Raw genomic sequence first — 21,033 nt, 5'->3', positions numbered from 1 at the left:
CATTATGTTACCAGGTTATTTGTGAGCTTAACCTTTATTGAGAATGGCTTAATTACAAATAAAAATATATTTATGTATAAAATCCCTGCATGTAAAATCCCCTTCCTTTGCTATTGACATCCTGACAGAAACAAAGCAACAGAACATTTTTCAGAGTGTTTTGATAGACAATTTTGTAAGAGGAAACAAAGTTTCAGAAAATGCAGGTGTTCTGGATGCTTGTGCAGTGAGCTGCTTTTTCAGTTGAATTTGTGTCACACACTCAGTCTTTTCATTTGGCTTTTGCTTCTTCCTTGTGTTTTCATCTCTCACAGCCATCCTCCATTTGGCAGCTGTACAAGATCCTGTTGTAGTGGACCTCTCCTTTTGTCTGCACTAGCTTAGGCAGCTTTGTTTATCTTTCACTTTTGTTGAAGCATTTAAACCCTGGGCACCCAACACTTGCCAGTGAATATTGTTACACCTGTGTGTGCACTTCAGAACATTAAGCTGGGCCTTAAGTTCATGTTTCCCATCCACCCAGGATTCACTTTTGGTAATGCAAACAGTAGGATGCTGAATGCCAATTACAAGCCTTTGTAAGAATTGTTTTTGTTCAACTAATCAAGCCTGTTCTAAGATAAATCCTGTGGCAGTTAATGGTATTGAATGAACTACCTTCCTGAAAATGCATGGGATAAGGAGGTACTCCTAACAGACTGTAGCTTCCATACCTGTTAATTATTAACAGCTAATACCCTCTCTCAAAATCAAACATCACGATTTTGGCCCTGGACATAAAAATTCCCAGATCAGGAGTCTTCTGGTTGTTTACTCTGGAGGAGTTGAAAGGCATTCCCTCCAAGAGGTTTTGTACCTTTCTTCTGGAAGGATTCTGCTGGTGGCACTGATGAACTGGTTCTCCACAAACCACATCCTACCTGTTGCTCATCACTGCCAGAATGTATTTAAACTTCACCAATGATAAGCAAAATTTGACACACAAAACTTCCTGCCATGCACTTTTGTTTGGAATTTTTAAGGGTTACTGCATTTTAGATGTCTGTTACTATTTTTTGCCTTTGTACAAAGGAGCACTCTTGATTCTACTAAGTACTTAGTCAACACTGTATACTTTTCAGTTAGTCAACAACTGATAAAATGTTTATCTTGGTAAAAAAAATTTTCTATGCTGAAAGTAGATTCCTATTTATTATATCCACACAGTTTCAGAACTTGAACAGTTCTTTTCCTAAAACCATGCCAGAGATGTGGGATCTCTGTCTTAAGTGCAAATTTTCCTAGTTTTATATCAGTGCTGATTTTCCTACTCACTCTCAGATTGAGACTTGTAAGAAATTAGGATGGATGAAGCTGAAATAAGTGGTTTTTTCTTACACTTCAGAGTGCTCCTCAGGTAACAGAGGAAAGGGCTATGAATGGGCTGCTACCAGTTTCACTTAATGTCTCAATGCAGCAACAACTTAATCCACAAACAGCTGTAATATAAGAGCTAGAACAATCTAAGTTCCTGCCTTCTTACTTGTAGAAGGTATGTTTGTATTTCCTCTTTCCTTAATAGATTTTAGCTCTTCTGAGAAGGTCACTGAACAAATACTAACAGCAAAATTTGGCTCAAATTATGATTTAGCGTTTTAGATACAATGCAGATGCTGTCAGATATTTACACTTTACACACAAAATATATACCATTAGTGTGGATGATAATTTTCTGCATTTCCTTAGTAAGCTGAAATATTTAGTATGTTCATATTTAGAATGGATTCTGCAGAAACTGGTACATGTGGGTGACATAACATTCAAAGCTTTTTGCAGAGAGCAGTAAAGACTTCCAAGTGCAAATCAAGTCTTTCCACCTAAAGTTTTGGAGCAAGATGGAGCTCTGAGCAGTCATCCAAGAGGATTTAGCCAAAAGAGATTGAGTTTGTAGTGCAAGGGAGTAATTCCAGTATTGCAGTTGCATAAATGCTAAATCTCTGTGAAATTGGTAGATGGGAAGTTTCCTACATTGCAAACAATACTGATGAGCCAACAAGGCATTTTTTGTTATTTAAAAGTTTTTTACATTATTTTTTTTCCTTTTATAATATTCTGCTGAACTTCAAATCTATAGATTTTGTATGAAGAGCAGTTTTCATGCTTTGACAGAGAGAGAAACAGGTATTTTCTATTTTTTTTTTTGTTTACCTAAACCTATGCAAATATTACCAAGTGTTAAAGTTCACAAATTTGGTGCTTTTTTCTTATGTGTTTAATTTGAAAATAAGCTGAAAGTGAACATGCTCTGGGCCTGTACTTTAGAATTACTGTCAAATGTGCAATTTTGAAAAATAGGGGAAGAAAAAAACCAAAGATATTGCAATCAGATACACCTTCAGAAAAAAAACCCAAAAAACCAAAAAGGTAAAGACAGCATTGCAATATAGTCCTGTCAATGTCTATAAAGCCTCCCTTGTTGAAGGTCCCACTGCAGTGCAGGAGTGAGGTGTGTGCAGGGGAGTCCTGAGACGAGCAGCCAGCTGCCCTGCAGGCTGTGCAGGAAGGAGCAGCAGTGTCCTGGCTGGGTGTCAGCTGTCTGTGTAGATGAACAGAATATCTTCATCCGTGCCGTAACTTGTCCTGGCTTCCTCAAAGTTACTGATGCTGGTGCAGCACGTTCCTGGGACGGAGGAACAAAATGTTACAAAAAGTTCAGAAGGATTTGCCAGTGAAAGGTTCTTACACAGGACGTAACAGAATCCACAATCCAAACTAGTAGAGAGACTACACCCAGCAGCTTAGGGTACAGCTTTACTCAGGTAGATTTTTCACCTTAGAGAGCTCACAGACAGGTACCAAACTGGCCCTTCTGCAATATTCTGCACATAGACATTTCAGCATCTCCCACTAACCCATCTGAAAGCCAAACAAGCCAATTGCTAGAACGCCCATCTGAATTCTTCAACTAAATGACACCACAAAATGCAGCACTGATCTAATTAACGTGGCAAAACCCCTTCTGATAAATCAGGTAGTGATGCTTAAAATCTCTGTGCACTGAGGGGAGGGGTCCAGCTGTGGCTCTGTGTCAGACTCCTTAGTAATGCCCTGGCTCAGAATCTATCCAAAAAGGGACAGGCTACTCACGGTCAGCATAGGCAGGGTTGTTGTAGTAAATACTCCCTGAGGCTTTGTTGTAGCCACACAACACAATGAAATGGCCCTGGTAGTCAGGGCTCCTGCAGAAGCACTTCTGTCCGATGGGAAGGAAGCAGCAGTATTTGACAGGACTTGAGCAAAGATCACACAGCAGCAGGACTGCATTCACAAGGACAATGGCTACGTGACCCTGGGACAGGTGGTTTTGGATGTCTTGAACGGTTACTGTGCTGCAAGGAAAAAAACAGACACACTTATTGAAAGAGACTGGTGTAAAGAATGTGTCTGATGGTGGACAGTGCAGCTGGCACGTTACAGATATACTACACATACACTACAGATACACTTCTGTATCAGAGGTACAGCTCTTTGCTGTTAAACCCTGCAGGCTTTGCTATGGACAAAGCCTGACAGAGTCTGCAGCATTCATGGCCTTTTGCATTTCATTGCTGCTGCTGAAGTGCAGAGCAACAGCTCTGGATTCTGCAGTTACACATTCTGATATGACACATCAGATGCCCCAGAGAAGAGAATTAAAGCAACTGGCAACTCAGTAACTTGAGAGACTTCTGTCGTAGGAAAAGTTTAAGTGAAATGTTCTCTCTTGCTGGTAGAAAAGCTTATCTCTGAAACACCAAATCTTTATCAAGTGAGTGGTTAAATGTTGTGTAACCACTAACCAAATTTAGATGTGCCCAAATTTCCCTGTGTCACACAGGACTGTGATTCTCCTAGCTGAAATTTTGAATCACCTCATATTTTAGGCTTTATTTCTACAGAGACTAAGTATTCACCAAACACCACCTATAACCTCATCTGTTAAAAGCTGTCCCTCTCTGAGGCAGATGGTGTGTTCCATACGCGTGAGAAACTCATCTCTTGGATCTGTTCCAGATGTCTGTGCTGTGTGCACCACCTGACTAAACTCACGTGCTTTTTATTTAATCCTTCCCAGTGGCACTTCCCCACTCAGATGCCCCAGCCTCAGGACTGCACAGGCAGCTATGCCCTCTGTCCCTGCTTTGATCAAGGCTGCAGTCTTCAGACTGCAAAAGCAAGAGGGACTGCATGCCCCTTCTGTCCTGTCACAGCTTATTAATTAAAGTGAAGGTGACTCCACACATGTTAGAAAGGACATTTGATTCTGCTAAATGTAAGTTACACTCCAGCATTCAAATGTTGTTGTGGCTGCCCCATATCCTCTCTTCTTTGCTTACCCCTAATCATTTACCCCACTTTGACAGCAGGGATCCAAATCCAGCTTCCCTATAAAAAGGGACGCAGCTCAGGTTGGATGCTTAATCATTCCCAAATAGAATTTCACTGCTGATTTTGAAAATTCTGCAGTTTTTCCATTTCTTCTGGGTTTGTAGTTCTTTCACGGAGTTCCTTATTTCATGGTCTCCTTGGCAAAAGCTATGTAATTTGCATGTTTGTCTGGGAACAGAGATCCATAATGTTTGCATAGCTCTGGGAACAATGAGTTCTGTACCCACACAGCATTCTCCTTAATTCCAACAATGGCCAATTAGAGTGCTGTAGGCACTCCCTACTGCCTAAGTGTAATAGATAACCAAACTCAAAACATAGTCAGCTGCTATCAGCATTTTCTTATCACTCATTTTGCATCATGACTAATTTTTCTTCGAACTTCATTATTAGCTCTTGATGTGCATGAGGTTTTTTGAGATGGATATAGGAGAAAGACAATTAGTAAAAAAAGGCTTAGGGCTTGATTTCAGTCTCTTTCAGCGATTTAGCTTGGTGCCTCCAAGAAAAGCAGGGGCCCACAGAATCTCCAAAGAGAAAGAAAACAGCTTACCATTTCTCCACCAGCACCTTGCAGTCTTTGGCTTGTGCAAAGAGCTGATTCACTCGATTCTCTTCTGTGTCAAAGTGCTTCCTGTAAAATGACTGTGGAAATAACAGAAGTTCTGAACTGGAATGGTGTTTACCTTGGGTAATCCACCACTGAGAGTCTGCTAGCAAGAGCCTGCATAAGTTGGAGCTCTGGCTATGGGATAAAACTGGAAACAGGACAAGGATTTCTGCTCTGAATTACAAATTAAATTTGCTCCTGGTCAGTTACTGTTGCAGTTTCCATCCAGTGGCTGTTCAGCTGCCTACATAAGAGAAGCCTGTCTGGTTTCCCAGGGGAAACTGGGCAGGAGCTTGCAATAAAGTCACCAGTGCTACAGGCCCTCCTTGGCCCCTTGCTGGCAGTCCTGGAGAGGCCAAGCTCTCAGTGGATGGGAGGCTGAGTTCCCCTCTCACCTCTAGAGGTGGATCTTCCAGGTCAAGGCTGAGGCACGGTGGTGGGGAAAGTGTGGAAGCTAAACACTGCTGCTGCCCAGGCTGTACCTGTTCTGTAGATAAATACAGGGCTTCAGTCTCCAAGGCTGTCAAATAGGTTGGAACCTTTCATGAACACTACATGCAAACTTTTTAAAAATTCAAAAGATGGAATCAATATGGGATCATACTGCCTTTGGAACAGATCTGTGCCAGTTTTGGCAGTAGGTCAAATTAACCACAGTTGACTGTCAGTAACACACCAGAGCTTTTATAGCATGACACTCAAGGCTTTTAAAGCTGCCTGCTCTCCCCCTGTAGATGAGAATACTGACCTGATTTTTGTAGCCCTTGTCCACTCCGAGTGTCTGGGTGCAAAATTTATGCTTAACTCCGAAGTGCCGCATTAGGTAGGCCAGGTCAATAGTCCAGATACTCTTTGTTAGCTGGAGCTCCTGGATGGCTTTCTGAAACTCATCATTGTCCAAATGATTCAGGTACCTAGAGTGTCAAGAAAGGCAGGGGAAGGGAAGCACAGATCTTAGGAGAAGGAAAATGTGTGCTGTAGTCCAAGCCTCTAGATCACAGCACATAGAAACTGAAACAACAGGCTTGGCTAAGGAATAACCAAAAAAAAACAAAACAACAAACCAACCCACAAAGGAGACAGAAATTTAAGGGAAGGGAATAGGGAATATTTAACTGGGTTTATTGCTGACTTTTTAAAATTGGAAATGTGTGGTGCTTCGACTGTTTTAGAGTGCTAGGAGTGTACAGGTGCTGTACCAGAGTCAAGCTGGTAGAGAACTCTGTCCTGAAGGGTTTACAGTGTAATATACAAGTGTATTAGAGCCAACACAGAAAGAAGAGTTAAAGACTAAAACTTCCTTCACACAATAGATGGATTTTAAAAGGAGGAGCCATAAAGGAATTCAGTAAATATTCAAAGGAAGCTTGTCTTAGGCATTGATGACACAAAAGGAAGAAAGTGGGAGATGGAAGTCAGGAGGAAGCTTGGGACAGGTTGCAAAGGGGCAGAGCAAGGTAGCTACAGGGAGTTCTGAAAGTAAGAAAACAAATGGAAGTAAATGATAAAAAACAAAAAGCAACTGGAATTGAGGATGCAGGGCAAACAAGGTCAGATCAGCAGGGTAAGAAGATTAATCTTGGAAGCTGAGTTTTGGGCAGACTGGAGTGGCAAAGAGGTAAAGGGAATAGAGGTTACAGTAGTCAAGATGGGAAATTACCAGCACACGGACTAACGTCTTGGCAGAAGGGATGGAGAGAAATGAAAATCTTCTGCTTCATATCTACTAAGTGGACATCTAAATAGGTATTTCTCCTGCACCTAAGCTCATGTTCCTCTGTGGAAGGAAAGAGGAGTTCAGCAGGACAGCTACTAGTTCAAAAAACGGTAAAACCAAAAATAAACAAAAAAAACCCCAGAGGGCAACACAGTTTTGAAGCTGAAACTACTCCTGGAACACAAACACTCATCCCACAGGCTGGGGCTCAGCAGGACAGAGGCAGTACAGGTACAGCACACACTCATAAACTGGGATACACCTACCCATCACTTGAAACACAGAAAGGAATCAGATGAGTCACAGCTAACTATCATTTCTTAATTGTAACAACAGGAAAGAGGCAACACTTTCTGTAAGCTTATGCATGCCAGCCTGCAAAGTTCATAGAGCTGATTAGGAATGCTGCATCTGTGTAATTAGTCATTTATTCAACAGGGTCCGAAGTTCAGTTTATGTTTTCCCTTGCTCCTGCTGGAGAGCTGGGCCAGGCCCAAGCAGCAGTCACTGTCCAAGGGTACCTCAAAAACTGCTGCTCTCCTAAGACTGAACTCATGGCTGCTTCAACACACCTCTTCTCCCTGGGATTTGCTTCCTGCTCCCCCTCCCCATGGAGTGGATTTCCCACTCTAAGAGAGCCACTTACTGAAGCACCATCCTGGAGCAGGCCAGCCCGCAGTCCCAGTGGTACAGCTGCTGAATCACGGGCACTTTCAGCTGGATGCAGTCAGCTGTGTGAGCAGGACACAAACAACGTCAATCCATAGGAATGTTTCTTCATGCCACTAAAAGTCAGCCTGTCCTCAGCACCACAACCATGGAAACTTAGGAATGTGGTTTTGTCTGACTGGCAGGTGGATTTTTTTCATTCTTAGGGGAACATACATTTAGTATTTCTGTACAGGTAAGCATTTGGTTTAATCTCATACTCTTTTATTGTTCCATACCTAGATCACTGGCTTTCCACCCCCTTTTCCCTTGGAAGGTTTTTTTGTTTGTGGGGTGGTGTACCCACCACCCCTCAACTAAAGCTGTGCCTCCTCCTGGATAACAGCAGGTAAGACACAGGTATTCATCTTTTCTCTTGTGTCTGTACTTCTGTGCCACAAGAGGAGTTCAACCAAACTGGGAGAAAACATACCAGGATCTCCTGGCAGGAATCTCTTAGAAGCCCCACAGATTTAAGCCTTTTCTACAGAAACCTTTTTTCTCAGGGATGGTAATTTACAGAATTTAAACAAAACAAGTTAAAACTCGCGAGTAGCACCAGTTGTCCTTTTGTATTAATTCCATCAAAACCTTAATAGAGAGGGAAAATTAATAATCTCTGCCAAAAAGCCCCAAAATACAAGCTCCATCCTCTGCCTCAGTTTTTTATTTTTACGGAGTTGGCAATGTGGTGGTTTCAGTTTCACCATTAGCAGGACCTGAAGAGTTGTGCCTGTCATTGCTACTTCAGCACTGACCAAAATGAGTTAATCACAAAGGGCTTTTCTCAATAACCTTTGATCTAGAAAGGCCTTGGAGAAGTTTTGTTAACAAGGTCCTCTATATTTTATGATGGGAATAAAAATCCATTTGGCATCACGTGGACTTGTTTAGTTTTGGGGTAATATGATTTATAGAACTTTTCAGGTAATGTTGTTATATTTTTACTGGTTGTGCTCCTGTTTAATCATGACTTTAAAGAATGGCATACCAGTTGATATATTCAGTCGTTTTAATTCATCTAGCTTAAGGCACTCTCAAGTATCGTAACAAAAAAAAAATTAAATAAATAAAAAGAAAACCAATAAACCAATTGCTACTTGTCCTCAAACCAGGATACTTCTCAAGTATTTTATCATCATAGTTTCTTAGCATGTTATGAATCTGTCCCCTTTTTTTGAACAGCCAGCGCCTCTACCAAGTCCCACATTAACCACGGGGTATGCGTTTTCCACGCGAAAGTTTCAGAGAGCAGTAACAAGTTTTCTTGGCCGTCCAGCTTCCAGCCACCTGTTTCCCAACACACCGAGAGCCGTTCAGCGATGGCTGCGGGCTGTGCGGAGACGAGAGCAGCCCGTCTGTGCCGTGCCTGTAAACCACCCTGCCAACCCGTGTGCCCGGCCGGCTCCCCGCCGCCACCAGCCTACCGACGGAGCCGGTCATCCCACAATTGCACAATGCGGGCCAGACCCGCAGCACCGCGGCTCGGCAGGACCGAGAGGCTCCCGGCGGGGCCCGCACCCCCTGCCCGCTCCCGGGCCCCCTGCCCGGCCGGTTCCGCGGAGCGCTCCCCGCCGGCCCCAGCGGGGCTGGGAGCGCCGCACTGACCTGGCGGCGGCTCGCCGGCCTCCCGGGGGCTCTTCATGGCGGTGGCGGCACCCGCCGCCCGTTCACTGCCGGCCCCGCCGAGCCGGCGGCGCGGCCCCGGGGCCCGGCGCTGGCTCCTCCCGGAGGCGGGCGCTGAGGGGGGCCGGGCCCCGGGGCGCTTGCCCCGCGCCGTGGCGGCGAGGAGAGCAGCGGGACGCGCGGGCGGGCAGGGGCATGACACGGTGGGCGGGAAGGCGCAGCCCGGAGCCGGGGCGCGGCGGGGCTGGCCCCGGGCGGCAGCGGGCGGGACGAGGCCGCGCCGCCCCCCGCGCTCGTTCCGGTTCCGGCGCGCGGAGCAGGGCGGGAGGCGGCGGAGGCCATTAGGGGAGAGCGGCGCGGGCGGTGAGTGCGCCCCGGGGCTCCCGGTGCGCGGCGGGGCACGCTCGCTCCATGGCCGCTGTGGGGAAGCGCCCGAGCGGCGCCGCATCCCCTGAGGGGCTGGAGGGAGCCGGGTTGGGGCGCGGGAGGGCTGGGCGGCCCCGGCTCCCTCAGGAAAGGGCCCGGTGCTTGGCGCTGCGGCCCCCAGCGCCGCCGTGCTGCCCTCAGGGGCCGTGCCACTATGGGATCTGCCTGGGGCTCTTCCCAGGGAGGTACGAGTGGTTTTGTGGCCCTTAAAAGGGAGTTCCCCAGGAGAGACCTGGAAAAGACTGGTTGTTGATGTTTAACTCTACATGGGCGCGTCTCTAGAGGTGTGTTATTGATGCATAGTCAAAACACACGTTGTGTTAAAAATGTGAGAAAAATGGTGCTTCACACTAACGGAAGGGATGATGGATTGTGTAATTGGAGCTTATTCTACATCTTCCTTTGTAATGAGGGCTTTTGTTTAGCTTGTGCCTCAGGTGTGGAGCCACAGCACTGCAGCCATGTCGATTGGAGTGCCAATCAAGGTCCTGCACGAGGCCGAGGGCCACATCGTCACCTGTGAGACCAACACGGGAGAAGTTTATCGAGGCAAACTTATCGAAGCTGAAGACAACATGAATTGTCAGGTATCTTTTGTCTCACAGGGATGGAGGGAAGATTGGCCAATATGGGCCTCGGAAGGCTGAAAATGTGATTAGAAGACTGTTGCTTTTAGTTCTGGGATAAAAAAAACCCTGTACTGTTGCTGTTTTTTACCATGGTGAAGTGGACTCAGCATTACAGAATGCTCCAGAGAGGCCAGAGCTTATTTCCAGTTTCAAAGTAGGATTGGGCATCCCTGTCAGTAGGATCAGAGATTTTAAGAGTCTGTCCTGTGAACAGTGTTTTTCCAGAGTTGTTAAAAGCCACTGAGCGCAAGAATAAAAAAACCTTGATTTAATAAACTGAAGCTTATTTAATGCACATTAAGAGGGCCTAACTTTGACTTCAGGCAAGTGCTCATTGAAGTCAGAATGCTTTTCTAGTAGTTAGTACTAGAATAGCTTTATTAAAACTATTTGCATATAAGAAAACAAAAATAATGATGCTGATAAAGCTAATTCGTAAACTGGTGAGAAAGCAGAAGTGCTGGGCAGCAGGCATGGGGTGTTTTTGAGTGGTTGTGATGCCTTGTGTCCCAGCTGAGGCCTGTCTGAGCACTGACTGATTTTCCCTTCCAGATGTCCAACATAACAGTGACCTACAGGGATGGACGGGTGGCACAGCTCGAGCAGGTGTACATCAGGGGCAGCAAGATACGGTTTCTCATCTTACCAGACATGCTGAAGAATGCTCCTATGCTAAAGAGCATGAAGAATAAAAACCAGGGCTCTGGAGCTGGGCGAGGGAAAGCAGCTATTCTCAAAGCTCAAGGTATGTACAGTTTCTTCATGGTACCTCCCCCGTTTTTCTGTAGAACTGGAAGACTCGTCTCTGTCACTGAGGAGATTAAGCAGTAAGAAGTGAAAACATTACTGGTTCATACAGTGGTTTTCTGTATGTTTTACCTTACAGTGAAACTCAAATTGTCCCAATTGCCTGAATGTTTAATATTGATGCTACAGTAATTTAGAGGTAGTGAATAGTCTTGTTAAACAGAGCCTTTCTGTTCAACTTAGGAGTTCTGTTTTCCTGCAGTTTTGGCCACCAGCTGGTTGAAATGCTTAGGGAAAGATTCAGGTGTTCTTCTTGAGCTGTTGTAGGAAAACAGCTTTAATTACACAGATGGTAGTTAAGCTACTGGGAAGCTGTAATTGTTACCTTTTCTAGTTCACTGTCATTTGTGCCTTCCTCAGGGGATCACTCTAGTTAGCAGGTGGTTGGGTAACAGTCATGTGCCACAGTCCCTGGTTAACTTCAGTGTGCAGTAACGTTTATGTGGGGGAGTAACTTACTGAGTAGTGTTACAAAACCTTGCAAGAGCGTGGGGTTCTGAATCTCTTGGGTGACACAGATTTGTGTGTCAGAAGGAGCATGAGATGCATGAATACCTACTGCAGTTGTTCTGGGGAGCCAGACTGTGGGACCATTAGGTTCTGGTTCTTCTCACAGAATGCTTCTTCCTCTCACATCACTTTCTGAGCATTTCCTTGCTTCTGAGCAAGAGACCTTGAGTTTTGTTGATGTTTTATTTGTCAGTTGTTGAGATAAATGTGCAGGTATGTCAAATTCATGTCATCCCTGATGTTTTCTTTCTTCAGTGGCTGCAAGAGGAAGAGGCCGTGGTATGGGCCGTGGCAACATCTTCCAGAAGCGAAGATAATTTTGGTCTTGGCTGAATTGTTTTTTTTATTAGGGGTGTTAACTTGACTACATGTGCATTGGTATCAGTTTTGTTTAATAAATGTTTCTGACAAAAACTCGTCTGCTCTTACCTGACAGGACACATCTTGGGCAAATACACTGTAGGTTGATTTCAAACTCAAGCCAGCTTTGAAAAGTAGTGGACTTTATTATATCTAGTTTTGACCACTTTGTGTGATGCATTGGTTTTTGAAGATCATTATGTTTCCTTTTTCTTGTTTAGTGCTGCTGTCATTTATTCTCTAAAGAATTAGAAGGCATTCTTAATGAAGAATTTTAAGTCATACATTATAAAGTCTTAATAGCAGCTGCATTTATGGAAAATACAACAAAACAGAGGCAGCTTCCTGAGAAGCAGAGCACTGTGTTCTTTAGCTTTATATGGACCTACAGTAGATAGAGGTCTATCTTCAAATCTCTGTATTGGACTTGTATTTTTGCATTTCTTATCTTTCTCTGTGGATATGGGGAAATTTTTTCATTAGGAACACACAACTTTGATAGCCTGAATCTATATTTGCAGTGAAAAAAAAATCTATTCTGACTTTCTTAGCAGTTTTCCCCTGTGTCTGGGAAAAGATAATAGAACATAAAATAGGCATTTTCCAGGATAAGTTTGAAATGCTTGGTAGGTTTGAAAGACAGTGCAGGTGTATGAGGAAAGTTTTATAAATAGTTATCCATTAAATACAACTCAATCCAAGTACTGATGTTTTGAACAAAACTCACTATCAACTTCAGCTTTTCATCTTATTATCTAAACACAGTTGTGTGTAGATCAGCTGATCTGCAGGAAGCCAAATGTTGGAGTTGTGACTTCATTAAAGTGTAGCATGGGTGTTTTTACTGACTTAAATGGTTGAAATGTTTCAGTGTAACCCTTGTGTACCTAATCACCTACTTGCCTATGGTCAATTACCAGTCTGTACACACACAAAAGAGCTGCTCTTGCTTTTCTGTCTGGATGCTGTGAAGACTCTGCCTTGTGTGCAGACAGGAAAGTTGAACTAATGTATTAACTTGTTGAATTGTGTGTAAATAAAGCTGTATTTGGTCTCACATGACTAGGGAAAACCCTGCTGCATGTTCTTCTGGGTGGTAATGATCCTAAATATTTGCAATGAAAACCTCCTTAGAATGTGTTTAAGGGATACTTGAGCTTAACCATAAAAGCATCGTGGTGTCATCTTACTCCTCTCATGAGGAATGTGTCCAAAAGAGGGCAGTCCTCACAAACAGGGACCATTTCCACTGGGGGTGACTGGCTCACCTCTTTTACAGTCCCTGTTCCTGAGCAGTGCCAAGCTGCTGTTCTCAGGAGCAGTGGATGGCATTCAGCAGCACTGAGGGCGGGGGGCAACCACGAATTTTGGAGAGAAACAGTAACCCTCCTCAAGAGGTTTGTTTGATGGAGCAAACTGTATCTGCTTTAAGAAGCTTGAAGTAACTTCTCTAATGCGTATCAGCTTTGAAGGAGATACTGGATTTTGCATAAACAAAAAGCTTTGCACTGTGGCTTCAGGTTGAGGCTGTCTAGGATGAACTCTTCAGAAAGATACTGTGAATAAAAAATGTTGAAGTTTCACACTGGTGGGAAAGTCCCAGCCAAGACAAACATCACTTGGCAATTTCTGACTGGAGTAACTGGAATGCTAGTTTGTTACAGGCTGCTTTCCAGGGCCTCCCTGTGTGCTGTGTGTATAATTACAGTGTGAGAAATTAAAATTTCCCTCTCACAGACGAGGTCTCACCCACTAGGTGGCTCTGTTGGGAAGAGAATGAAGCTCAAGAAACCAGAACCCTCTGGAAAAGAAAAATGCAAGAAATGAGACTTCTGCTATAAAGAATGTAAACTCAAGGGCTATTATAAACTAGCATGAAAATACTCACCTTATTTTCTTTCTTCTTCAGTGTTCCCTGAGTGCTGGCTTCCTGCATGGCTGGGTTATTCCAGCTGCTGGTTGATGCTGTGTTTCCCTGGCACTTGGTTAATTGGGCAAATGCACTTAGATAATGCAGATTCCTCAGTTCAGTACTTAAGCAAGCTATTTCCCTGGCAATTACTAAGCAGGGATGCAGCTGTTTTTAACATCTGCACTTATTTGTCACCTTTTTTTTATCGTGGATTCAGCTTTTCATTCTTTGCCATCACACTGTGTGTGGGCTTATAAATCTCATGCTCCTCAGTGGGTTCAGGGCTCTCCATAGTTTCCTGCTTTTGGCAGAGAGAGACAAGCACTGGCCTAAAACCTTATTCCAAACCTGCCCCTTTGATAACACCAGTGCAGGTGTCTTTGAAGTACTTGTGGGACAGAGAATCTGTTCTGTAGGTGTGTGGTGTGTGGAGAGGTGCAGGTGGAAATTCACCTAGTCTTCCAGGGTCAAAACCACACTTGTGCTCTGGTATGAAAACAAGGCATAACATCAGAGAAAAGTTCAAGAAAGTATCACTTGAGAAAAATTGCATTGCATAGAACTGTAGGATCTTTCCTCACTGACTGTGCTTTCATCCCATACATGTGCAGTTCTTGCCTCCAGGTGTATCTAACTTATATTTGATCCTAAAGTTGTAGTTTTCTTTAGTTAATTTTTCAATGCTGTTCAGAAAACCTCTTCTAGAAAGTCAGAATGGAGTGGGAAATGTGAATTTCTGGTGCTGGTAGTACAGATAACTGTCTCGTCTATATCTGTTGGCTACTTGAGCTTCACAGTGAGCTTTCCTGTGAAATAGATGTGTCCTATTTCTCTTGCCAGTAAAATATGAGCAAAAGTGGAAGACTGATGTCCCAGTGGACCAGTGGTTTGGTAAGGTAGCTATGGATGGAATTCTGAGGTCTACAAGAAAGTGTCAGTGATTCAGTTGTTTATTTCTCAGGCAAGGGTCAAAAGTGGGGAAAGAGTTGTCTCAGGGATTTTTTTGTTTCCATCCTGACAGAAGCAAAAATTTACATCTGGACTTGTACTTTATTGCAGCCAAACTGATTTCAGACAGACCTGGTCTTCCTCCTCCAACATTAGATAAAACTTTACGGGACCCTCCTGCCTTCAGTGATTCTTTGGAAGAAAATACAGATATAGCACTTTAAAAGCATGGTCATGGGACAGCCTTGAAGAAGTGCTGATGGGTCAGGGTGTGCAGATCACTTTGCAGGTGAGAGGGGACTTCACCTGCTCACACCTGCAGACAGGAGAGCTGGGGCCTGAAGTAGCCACAGCACTGCTTGTCTGCAAGTATTTTCCAGGTCAAGCTGTGTTTTGACTGTTCCAGGTGTCCTGTTGTTTCCTAGGCCTGTAATGAGAGCTCTTGATAGAGTCAAGAGTATTTTGGAGCTGGTGGATAAGAGTGTGCCACCCTTCCCTGCTCATGGTAACTGTTCCTCACAGACCAGGCTGTGGGATTATTTCACTCGTTCTGGAGGCTGACATTGGTGTGCAGTGTGAGTAGTAGGTTTGGGGTGGGTTTATGCCACTTAATTCAGACGTTTAATGAGAAAAGTATTTGGTGTTTGTGTATGAGTTGCTTGTTCCTAGTAGACAGGCTATTATTCCTGGCACAGGACCAGTCATTGCATAAGCAAGTATTGTGCAGCCTTCTGCTGCTCAGCAGAGACTATCAGAGTCTATGAAAAGTGGAGCTTTTCCAGCATCATTAATTCAAGGGAGAATGCTGAAGCCCTGGCAAAGAAACAGATTGTATCCAGAAGATGTGTAGTTATGCTGGGAGAAATTAAAAGAATTGCAGAAAAACACTATCATTGTTCTTTTGTTTGGTGAACTGCTTGCAGTGAGCATTTAATTTGTTCTTCATTTTCCCTTGCCTGGGGACTTAAAATCTGTTGTGTGTTGGGGGTTTGCCCTAATTCCAGTTTACTGGAGAGGTGCTGGTACATCTAATCCAGAGCAAGCTACTGCTTGTGAGGCAAAACTTCTTATAGTTTGTCCCTTGGTGCCTAAAATGTCAATAGGGAGTAGAGCCCACAGCCTCAGAGAGGTTTTGGAGCACTGCAGTTGATGGCTCTCAGCAGACATGCAGTGAAGCTGATATTGTGACAATGCACAGACCCACGTGGTGGCATTTTAGAATGTTTATTGATATCTTTACACACCCCTAAAATCTCAAGTAAACTGTAGCGTGAATAGGGTTTTTTTCCCTGACACCATACCCAGCTGAGACACAGAAATGGCATGCAGAGATTTTTACTTTTCTCTAACAAAGAGGTGTTGCTGTTTGTTGCTTCATGATCAGATGAGCTCCTTTCTGTCTCATGTCTTTGAAACAGCTCCATAACAAGCCTTTTTTTGCAAAGCTCAGCCAAAAGTCAGCGTTGTTCCCCTTGAAGGACACTATATCAAAGGGCACATCAGATGAATCTTCTGAACCAGACAGGAGTGTGTCATTTGCCTGCAGTCTTGTTCACCTCATGCTTTTGAGGGCAGTTTGGAGGTAGGAGAAGAAGTGCTGTGGTCTGGGGAAAGGAGTGGCTGCACTTAGAAGAAATGTTGCTTCTTCCTTTTCTCTTGGTACTTGTTAGCATTGGCTTTGTTTTGTATTTTCACTGCAACCTTTCTTTTTTCTTTTCCAGTTAATGATCCAAATTTGACATGGAGAAAGTGGATGAAGCTCTAGGGAACTCATTAGAGGCTTTTCATGTCAGAATTGGACTCCAAATACATGAAATCTAATCCTAAACCTAGGTAGAGATTTATACCATGGGACATGCTGAAGTTTCTGGCTGGAGGCTCTTGAGAGGGTCCCTGTAGGAGATCTCACTTTATCTCCAGGGCTTCATTTGAGCCTGGCTGTTATTGGCCCTGCAGCCCCTGGCTGAGCTGGATACCTTGGGAAGGAGCTCTGGGGGTGCATCCTGCTGTCCAAGCGTTCACCCAGCTCCAGAGCACCTGGCCTGGGGCTAGCAGGAGCTTTGGGGGCTGCCAGTGACACTGTAAAACACTGGGATTCATACTGGAGCTGAGGGATGGGCCAGGGCTGAGACCCAGGCAAGGGGACCTAGAGACACTCTAGCCTGTTGTCTCTGAATATCTGGTTACACATCAAACCTGTTCCTTTGGCCTCCACTTGGCTCTCTTTCCACTGCAGTTTCTGAAAAACCAAAACCCCAAAGAGCAGTTGGTAAAATGATGGATGGGCTGGGACTTGCTCAGTTTTTCAGTTGCAGCAGAGTTCAGACAAAGGTGCACACATCAAACTGTTGGCTCTGCAAACCAAAAGATTTCAGGGGATCAAGAACAAAGCTCTGCTCAGAAGTCTGACATTGAAACCCAAAGGCAGCTGCCTCTGCTAGTCTGGGAAAGGGCCTTTTTCCCATACTTTGTGCCATGTTTTTATTGTTGAGACACCATGTATTTCAGGGGAATTACACAGGTTGAATGAGGCCCAGGATGTTTTTGATAGCTTTGAAAATGCTTCCCATCATTGTGGCCAGTGTGGGGCAGACTGACACAAAAATGGGCTGGGAGGAATAACCCTCCCAGAAGCTGAGGAACTGGCTGGTCAGAAAGCAGGAAAGTGCCTCTCTTCCACCTTTGTGACACACCCTGCATGCAAGCAGAATGAACCTGATGCTGCTGTGGAAGGAAATGTCAGTGCCATTGTGGCTCACTTGCTTTTGAGGCCCGTTTGGATGCAGCAGGGGGAGTGCCAGGAGTAAATGGAATAAAATCTGACTTTCCTCTGATCTCTACTGCTGAAGAAGAGTTCCTGTGTGGTTATTGTGTTTAGTGGCTGCTCTGGTTTTGAATCAGCATCACTGAACTGGGGTCCTGTCAGATCTGAGAGGAACAGCAGAGGGTCACAGTGAAGTACTTGGTGTCTCAAAGTGGATCAAGATGCAGTCGTGGCCTTCTGGAGCACTGGCCTCAGCTAGCAGTGTTCCAGCCTGTTTTGTTTTGTGAAGTGCCCCTTGGCAGCCTTAAACCAGCTACTGCATCTCTTCTGAGAGCACCTGCTTAAGGCCAGTGAACTGTAAAACAGGTTCTCTTATCTATGGATAATGTCCCCAGCTGGGGTGGCTGGGCTTCCTGCCAGCTGCCCTTGGAGGCTTTTTCGTGCAGAGACTGCATGATATGAGTGTGTATTGAGGCAATTTGCCTCTTCCAAGCTTTGAGTCACGTCCTCTGGTAGGGAGTAGAGCAATCTCTGAAGGCAATGTTTAATCTTCTCTTGTTTGTTTTCTTAAGATGAAACAATTTATATTTTTGACATCTTTGTCAGCAGCTGTCCACTGAGGAGCTCGTCAGCCTGCCCCAAACTGTGCAAACTCCTTTATCTTCCTAGTGCTTGTGATGAGAAATGAATTATAAGTTGAGAAAAGAGCCTTGGCAGTGCAAAAGAAAAGGACCTTGACAGGTTTTGAAGTGTGTGAAATAAAAAATAGATTAGACAAGCTTGTGCTTCCAGCTGCTTTTTGCATCCTTACCTCAACAAAATAATTACCACTTATTTAGGCAGAGTCACTGAAGTGAGGGAGGCTTTTGCTGAACTCAGTGCTCAGCATTTTGCTACCTGGAGCATGCCAAGATGCTTACCTGGATTTTGTGATCAGAAGCTGAGGTAAATTACAGGGTGGAGTTGCAAGGAAGGTGTTGTCCTCCTAGGCAGGGAGAGAAGAAGTGCTTTTCTGTTGGAGTAACTGTTCCTTCTTCCTTCCCAGGCACCAATGGCCTCATTAGCTGTGGTGTTATCTCCACACGTGGCTGGGCTTTGCAGGCTGGTGCTGCTGGAGCTCTCTGCTGCTGCCTGAGCCCCCTGGAGCCCCTGCTGACAGTGCTCACCAGCATCTTCAAGGGGATGCTTCACACCTGGTGACCTCTCCTTCCAGCACACTGCTGCTGAACGGTGTGCTGAAATGTCTCATGAGCTGTGGTGAGCTGATCACCTGCTGGGGGTGGGGAAGGGGCTGTGGTTCCATCTGTGCAGCTGCAGCTTCTTCTTCCTTCCTGCTACGTGACACAGGTCCCATCCCAGGCTGACAATCTGCAGCCTGCCCAGGGAGGCTGGCAAACTGAAAATGGTGGGGAGAGAGGCCGGTGTCTGAGTCTTGATACTGTGTGCTGCTCTAAATACCGGAGGTATAATACCTCCTTCTTCTAAATGCCTCCTGAGGAGAGTATTCAGTCCTGCTGTGTTACCTGACAGGAGAGAGGCTCACTGCAGGGCAGCTGTCCCCTGATTTAGCCTCATAACTAAGCTGGTCCCTCTGGCTATCTGAAGAGACCCAAATTAGCAGCTTATCCCTTTAATACCCTTTGGAAGCCCTGAGCCTTCTCATTCAGTGCAAGGAAAGGCTCATTTCAGTTGTGTCATCTTCTCTGGTTGGTGAACTCAGCTTTTATGAAAATTGCAGATTTGGGGCCTCTAGATCTGCTCCTTGAGTATGCACCTCATTTGTGGGGGGCCCAGGAGCACTTCCCAGCTTTGGGATGAGCTGGATGCACTGTGCTGCCCAGAGCCCCTCTCCTGTCCATGGGATCAGGAGCTGGGTGTGCTGGGATTGTTTCTGCTGAGTTACACCCCATCAAAGTTCATCCAAGAAGCAGTGGCAGGACTTCGTAATTGGCATTTTCACATATTTATTCACAACCAGTTCTCCATGGGGAGCTTTCTGTGGCAAAGCAACCAAGTGCATATAGAGGAATAAACATGCATGCCACAGCTGCTCAGCTGAACCAGTGTGTTTCCTGCTTTATCTCCAGATCCTGGAGCTGCCAACTGGCAGGTGGCATCACCAGAGATTGGCACAGAATTCCCCTGCAAGGGGCTGAATGTCTCATCCCTGCCCTGCTGGGTAGCAGAGCTCAGACTGAAAGCACAGCTTTGAGCAGGGCTGAAACAGGCTGGGGCTGAGCCAGGGGCTCTGCAGGGAACAGCTGTGTCAGGGGTGCACTACACACTGAGGGTCTCACCTCATTTCAGGGGGGTGCTGCTGTCATGGAAAAACTGTGAAGATTCCTTGATGCAGAGCCCTAGGGGGGCAGTGCTCAGAGCCAAAGACCAAACCTTCAGCAGCACTGCTCCCTCTCTGTAGAGATGCACTGGCTCACCAGGCAGCTCCAAGCCTTCATTTAAATGCGTTGTGCCCGAGTTTTCTTCTTGGCACAGTGCTGCTCTGCTTAGACAGTAAGAGTTTAAGCTGATCTTGCTGACATTTGAAATACTTTTCATTTTTTCTGAAAGGTATTTTGGAAGGAAAAGAAAAAATTAATACCATATCTTGCCTAGCAGGGAAGGAAAGGAAGGGCTGAGCCTGGAGAGAGGTGGTAAATGGAGTTGCAGCCAGCTGGGGCTGTCACTGGTGGGGTTCCCCAGGGCTCAGTAGTGGAGCAGTTCTGTTTAATGTCTTTATTGATTATCTGGATGAGGGGACCAAGGGCATCCTCAGCTGAATTCACAGATGACACTGAGTTGGATGGAAATGTTGATCTGCTGGAGGGTAGGAAGGTTCTGAGAAGGGTTTGGACAGGCTGGGTTTGATGGTCCAAGGACAATCGTTTGAGGTCCAACAAGTGCCAAGTTCTGCACCTGGGTCACAACAATCCCAAACATGACTCCAGGCTTGGGGAAGAGCAGCTGGAGAGCTGCTGAGTGGAAAGGGCCAGTGGCATCCTGGCTTGTATATGGTATAGTGTGGCCAGCAGGACTGGGTTGTCAAGCATTGAACAGGATACACAGGGCAGTGGTTGAGTTACACAATTCCTGGAATTGTGTAAAAGACATGCAGCTGTAGCACTCAGGACATGGTTTAGTGGTGGGCTTGGCAGTGCTGGGTTAATGTTTGGACTCAACGACCTCAAAGGTCTTTTTCAAGTGAAACAATTTTTTATGATTCTTTAAGATATGACACTGAGAAGGGAAAAATGAGTTGTGAGAAGAGAGCAGGTGGTGACCTTTGTGCAGGTTAACATGAAGGTTATGAGGTCCTGCACTTTGTGTGTGACTGGAGTGCAGATAGGACTGGTCCAGCATTTGCAGTGTCAGATTGTAATGCTCAGCACAGTGTCTAATCCCACCTTTCTTCCTCAGGGAACTGGTTTTATTTGGTGCTTTTGGTGGTTGATCAGAGACACCAATGTGTCCTCCACGCTCTTGGTCCAAAGGGAATAGATCACTTGAAAAATATCAACAATTTACTTCTTGCAATGTCTTGTAAAATTAGTAAAGGGCATGAAAGGTGTATCTATTCCATGTGAATTTGTATTGTTTTCATACAGGAGCGTT

At 45.1% G+C, this 21,033-nt stretch overlaps 2 protein-coding genes across 4 annotated transcripts; one reads left to right on the top strand and one right to left on the bottom strand.

Annotated features, from left to right (window-relative positions):
- Positions 1–7: 7 nt before the first annotated feature.
- GUCD1 (guanylyl cyclase domain containing 1) lies at positions 8–9,228 on the bottom strand. 3 transcript variants are annotated; one of them, XM_064392647.1, is made up of 8 exons: positions 9,051–9,084; positions 7,381–7,465; positions 6,678–6,794; positions 5,766–5,931; positions 5,413–5,499; positions 4,961–5,052; positions 3,127–3,368; positions 8–2,659 (listed from the first exon to the last, which is right to left on the bottom strand). In XM_064392647.1, the coding sequence occupies exons 4-8, from the start codon at positions 5,835–5,837 to the stop codon at positions 2,568–2,570; spliced, it is 585 nt and encodes a 194-aa protein (XP_064248717.1). In that variant the 5' UTR covers positions 5,838–5,931; positions 6,678–6,794; positions 7,381–7,465; positions 9,051–9,084; the 3' UTR covers positions 8–2,567. The 3 variants fall into 3 exon arrangements, with proteins under 3 accessions (XP_064248717.1, XP_064248714.1, XP_064248715.1); XM_064392644.1 differs by lacking the exon at positions 6,678–6,794 and having other exon boundaries at positions 9,051–9,228; XM_064392645.1 differs by lacking the exons at positions 5,413–5,499; positions 6,678–6,794 and having other exon boundaries at positions 9,051–9,228.
- Positions 9,229–9,278: 50 nt separating this feature from the next.
- SNRPD3 (small nuclear ribonucleoprotein D3 polypeptide) lies at positions 9,279–12,862 on the top strand. The gene is made up of 4 exons (XM_064392648.1): positions 9,279–9,431; positions 9,920–10,081; positions 10,676–10,868; positions 11,696–12,862. The coding sequence occupies exons 2-4, from the start codon at positions 9,956–9,958 to the stop codon at positions 11,755–11,757; spliced, it is 381 nt and encodes a 126-aa protein (XP_064248718.1). The 5' UTR covers positions 9,279–9,431; positions 9,920–9,955; the 3' UTR covers positions 11,758–12,862.
- The last annotated feature ends 8,171 nt before the right edge of the window (positions 12,863–21,033 follow it).

This window comes from Passer domesticus, chromosome 17, assembly GCF_036417665.1.
Source record: "Passer domesticus isolate bPasDom1 chromosome 17, bPasDom1.hap1, whole genome shotgun sequence".
NCBI classification, from domain to species: domain Eukaryota; kingdom Metazoa; phylum Chordata; class Aves; order Passeriformes; family Passeridae; genus Passer; species Passer domesticus.
The sequence above is the reverse complement of the archived record's forward strand: the minus strand, read 5'-3'. Positions and strand labels throughout refer to the sequence as shown.